This window comes from Zingiber officinale, chromosome 5B (genome assembly GCF_018446385.1).
Source record: "Zingiber officinale cultivar Zhangliang chromosome 5B, Zo_v1.1, whole genome shotgun sequence".
Classification (NCBI taxonomy): Eukaryota; Viridiplantae; Streptophyta; class Magnoliopsida; order Zingiberales; family Zingiberaceae; genus Zingiber; species Zingiber officinale.
In genome coordinates this window covers 99,944,640-99,949,351 of record NC_055995.1, presented here as the reverse complement: position 1 = coordinate 99,949,351, position 4,712 = coordinate 99,944,640, and the positions used below count along the sequence as shown (strand labels likewise).

General features: G+C 38.5%; 1 protein-coding gene and 1 long non-coding RNA gene across 3 annotated transcripts; both read right to left on the bottom strand.

Moving 5' to 3' along the window:
* Positions 1–223: 223 nt before the first annotated feature.
* On the bottom strand, positions 224–1,813 carry LOC121987685. 2 transcript variants are annotated; one of them, XR_006113691.1, is made up of 3 exons: positions 1,213–1,813; positions 699–853; positions 224–575 (listed from the first exon to the last, which is right to left on the bottom strand). It is a non-coding gene; the product is annotated as an uncharacterized LOC121987685 (long non-coding RNA). The 2 variants fall into 2 exon arrangements; XR_006113690.1 differs by having other exon boundaries at positions 699–1,813.
* A 1,910-nt stretch (positions 1,814–3,723) lies between these two features.
* LOC121987684 (lysine histidine transporter 1-like) lies at positions 3,724–4,365 on the bottom strand. The gene is made up of 4 exons (XM_042541420.1): positions 4,263–4,365; positions 4,070–4,161; positions 3,904–3,972; positions 3,724–3,792 (listed from the first exon to the last, which is right to left on the bottom strand). Exons 1-4 carry the CDS (start codon positions 4,357–4,359, stop codon positions 3,736–3,738), a joined length of 315 nt encoding a protein of 104 aa, XP_042397354.1. The 5' UTR covers positions 4,360–4,365; the 3' UTR covers positions 3,724–3,735.
* Positions 4,366–4,712: the final 347 nt, after the last annotated feature.

Genomic DNA, 4,712 nt, shown 5'->3' with positions numbered 1-4,712 from the left:
TACAAGTACAACAAATAGAGAAAAATTAAAACTAGATGCAATGGAAATGGAACGAAAAAGTTTCATTCATCTAGAATAAGAAAGAAACAAGATTAACCATGATATGAATTTGACAAAATGCAAGACCAGAAAGCAACTAAAATTGCTTCAATCACATTATATATCAAAAAACTACTTACAAACTTCAATTAGAAATATATGGCTAATATAGGTTGAAGGCACATTAAAAAACCAAAAAACATCTTTCATTACTACAACAGTTATTTGCTTATAGCAAATTACACCAACCACTTCCAAATCATCACAATCCAAGTAAATACAAATACAACGATAACAACTCTAAACTTTCTATTAAATGAACATATTTCATCACTCAACTTCATAGTAACAGAGTTGTTCACAGGCTCTAGGAGAACATTGCAATCAACTGCACTTTCGATGTACATATTAGATTTCTTCAATTCACTAATCTCCATTTGTAATTTTTTGTTATCCCTCTTTAGATCATTAATAATTCCCTTAGCTCTCTCTGACAATTCTGGATCATGCCATAAGAAGAAGCCACATCCCCTTTCCTGAATATCAAATAAACTTAATCAAAATCCAATAATTAAAAAGCATATAAATACGGTTGGTTTTGAAACCATTTTATATAAATAAAACTTACTCTAAATTTTGGGCATGAAAAAATCGTCTACCTGGGTTGGTTTCCTTCCATGAAGTCCAAAGAGTAGCTCTTAACCCACAATAGCATAATATATGAGGTGTTTCATCTTGTTCATCATTCATGCGTCTTCGAGTGAAAGATGATGATGATATCGAACCGGCTGCCATGAATATTTGTTCCTTTGTCCTGTAATCTTTTTCATATCAAAAGAACAAAAACCATCTACTCTTTCATATCCTTGCTCAACTACTATAATTTAGGTAATTGATGTTAAAGTTATACTAATACTTAGGAGGCCACACATAGTATAAGAGATCTCCAATGTATAAAATGTTGGAAATTTAAAATATCCTAAACATGATTTTCAATATCCTAATTGGTTCCACTTCTGGGAACCAAACAAAATTGGTTAATAATAGGACATGTCTCAAGTTTGATCAATGAGATGCTACAAGAATTATAATAGGGCAAACAGAATTATAATTGCATTTGTTCAAGAAGAACAGTCTTGAGAAGAACTTAATGTCAAGTGAGAAAAAACAAACCCGTACAAAGGCACGGTTCGCTGGTGGAGGAGCTTTAGGGCTTAGGCGGTGGAAGAGCTTTAGGGCTTAGGCCGTGGAGGAGCTTCGCGGCTTCGCTGGTGGTGCGCCTTTAGGGTTCACTCGGCGATGGAGGAGCTTCGATGGTGGTGGATCTCTGCCTTGTGCACAGCTTCTGCGTGGAAGATCTCTCAAAGGAGAATGCGGCGCAGAAGAGAAAAAGGAGGAGAGGGCGGCGCAGAAGAGAAAAAGGAGGAGAGGGCGGCGCAGAAGAGAAAAAGGAGAGGAGGCGAAGCTTCTGTGTGGAAGATCTCTCAGAGGAGAGTGCGGTGCAGAAGAGAAAAAGGAGAGGCGAAGCTTCTCGGAGGAGAGGTCGGCGCAGTAGAGAAAAAGGAGGAGAGGCGCAGGAAGATCACTCGGAGGAGAGTACGGCGCAGAAGAGAAATCGGAGGAGATGGGTGGACAGCTTCTGTGGAAGAGAGATCGGGGGGAAACTGACACAGTTTAGGGTTTTAGTCAAAGTTGAGGTGGACAGAGAGGAATGGAAAATACATTTTTTTCATTCCACGTAGGAATGGATGACTCATTCTTGCAGTGTTTCATGTTTTTTTTTTCCCGCAGCATATCATTACTCGTTCTATTTATAGCATCTCCTTCGTATCCATGATTACGTATGTGCAATTTAGAACCACATATTAATTTATTTGAATCCAGCGTGGAACTGAGTCGATCAAGGATCGTCGTATATACTTAACAGATTTGATGGGGTCCGCTGAGGTGGATAGGTACAAGTTCCATGTGGAAAGTTGACCCAGAACCGAGAAGGACCAACCGAGAAGGAACGTCGTCGTCTATCCTTGAGACAAATTAGCCGCATCGCCAAGAAAATTAGACTAATCAGCGGCTTCGATTGTACAGCCGCTGGCAAGAGTTTAGGGCAAAAATTAGAAGGGCATATTTCTTTTTTATTGGAATCGTGGAACGGGTGTGTTTTTTTTAATGTTTTAGGGCAAAAATTAGAAGGGCATATTTCTTTTTTATTGGAATCGTGGAACGGGTGTGTTTTTTTTTTAATGTTTTATTATAAAAGGACGTCCTACCCTATTAGTTATCTTGTAAAATGATATAACTATCTTCAAAAATAGGTCGATTTTAATTTTTTTTTTTATAGGGCAACTTCGAATTTAAATTCTTAACCGGTTGGTTAGAGTTGAAATTGACTATTTTAAAAAGAAAAGTAAATCAGACGCGCCCTTCAAATTCTAATTGTTGCTTCAAAATCTATCCAAAATCTCTTGATCCTCAATCTCATCCCGTTTTTGCCTATAACTCTATTGCATCACTTGCTTGTCATCTCTTTAGTTTCCTCTCCTTTGATATTAGTTCGGTTTGATTAATCTAGAGTTTCTTTTCTATGTAAATTTTATTCTTAATTTTTAATTTCTACAGCTTCACATACATGATTTATTCATGTATTAATTATGCATGAAATAGTAGTTGTTATAATGTTATAATAATTATAATTTCATAACAGTTACAAAACAAACATAACTTGTTCACTTAATATTTATGTTGTAATAATTACTATTTTAAACTAATATAATTTAAATTTGATTTTTTTTTCACATAGCATTTATGTTGTAACAATTATAACATAGAATTATAATTTCAACACTATAAATATATCATCAAAATAACAAAAATTAAAAATCAAGGATTTAAAAAGTATTATGGAGAAATCAAGAATAATATTTTTTTTCTAGTATGTCAAGATAAGTTAGACGGTATTTGAGGAACAATTTAATTAAAATGTGTCATGAAGATTTTATAGAAGGTGAAATTTGTCGTCGTAAGAATTTCTTGACTGTTCTATATGAGTAAACCAAGAAAACTGAAGTTAATGATTGTATGTACAATTTTCAATCTTCATTAGAATTTAATCTTTGTTAAATTTTACAAATCTATTATATGATAATAAATGAGTCAGATAGAGAGAAAGTTGAAGAGACGGTAGATCCATGGAAATGAGATAGGACAAACCAATGAGAGATTTTGGATAGATTTCGATTCAGGATTTAAATGGTAAAAGTGATGTAGTAAAAAAAAAAACTAATAGACTGGAGGAAAATCTTAAAAAACATAACGCCCTGATTTTTTTTAATAAAGGACTCTTCTAAAACTTTTACCCTATTAGTGCCAGCGGAGCGGAGTGTGGACTCTGACACCACACGATCTGGAGAACGGATCCTCTGCGCCCGCGTCCCCTGTGCCCTCTGCGCCCGTCGCTACACGACAAAAAAAAAAGAAGCACGTGCTTAGCAGGCTGTCGACTCAACGTATATCCAGGAAAGTCCTGATCGGTCTGTGGACCGATCAGGCCATAGGTGGATCGGTCCACAGACCGATCAGTACCTGGACCGATCAGGCCATAGCCTGATCGGTCCACAGACCGATCCCCTATCTTCACTGTTGCCTCTGATCGGTCTACGAGTAGAACTTGTAAGTCTTGGCATTTATGATGATCTCTCACAATCCACCAATAGGAGCCAAGATCATAAGCAGGACCCCGAGAATTATGCAGATCTGAGGGGTAAAAAAAGCGAAACAATGTGAACGAAGAGATAATATTCATCTTCGTTATTAATTCTGATAGCCATTCTAATATTCAACGAAAGATGTTCTTGACTTGCTTATCCAATTAGTGATCCAAGATAAGCTAAACCTTCTGGGTTTGTAAATAGCAAGCCACATGATGCAAGGAAGCTGGAATCATCGATCGATCAGAAAGATAGAGGATTAATGGCAATATCAAATGGTTTGTTACAATGTGAACTGTAAGGTAAGTGTGTGGAGCACTCACGAAGTATGTGGTCGGGGCGAATGCGAATCCGCCGAAGAAAGAGAGTAGGCCGCCGAAGAAGGGGAAGGTCATGCCGATGAACATGGTGAATGCTGCAATAGTTCACAGACCAAGGAATTTAGCTCTGCTCGACGATTTATTGAATGGAATCGTTAAGTGTGAGTGAGGAAATCAATGGAGCAGGGAGGCTTACCGACATAAGCACTTCGTGTTATCAGGCGAAGAGTTAGGCCAGGAGGAAAGCGAAGCTCTTTGACCAGATAGCTCTCCATCATGTTGAACACAGGCATCGCGTAGATCTGCAGGAGCTCTGCGTCGTCGGCTGGAGAAGAAGCGGAGAGGGCTTTTTCGGCGGGCGAAGAGGAGGTCTCGCTTAGGATTTTCTTATTTTTTTTCGTGCTAAGCACGTGCTTTTTTTTTTGTCGTGTAGCGAGGGGCGCAGAGGGTGTAGGGGACGCGGGCGCAGAGGATCCGGTCTCCACGATCTGGGGGGGGGGGGGTTTCGCGCGTGTCGATGGCTCAATTGGTTAGGATGAGCGTGAGCATTACGCGCAATGGATAACAATAAATAATAAATGCAAGGCAAGGAGAGGAGGAGTCGAGAAGGAGGAGGAGGAGGAGGAGTAGTGAGTTAGTTCAATTT

Bases quoted from the DNA above. Each gene is read 5' to 3' on its own strand.
- LOC121987684 (XM_042541420.1), bottom strand. From the start codon at position 4,359: ATGCCTGTGTTCAACATGATGGAGAGCTATCTGGTCAAAGAGCTTCGC. The intron at 3,973-4,069 runs GTGAGTGCTCCA...CGATGATTCCAG, and splicing joins TCGCCCCGACCACATACTTC to CTTCCTTGCATCATGTGGCT. The intron at 3,793-3,903 runs ATAAGCAAGTCA...TTTACCCCTCAG, and splicing joins TATCTTGGATCACTAATTGG to ATCTGCATAATTCTCGGGGT.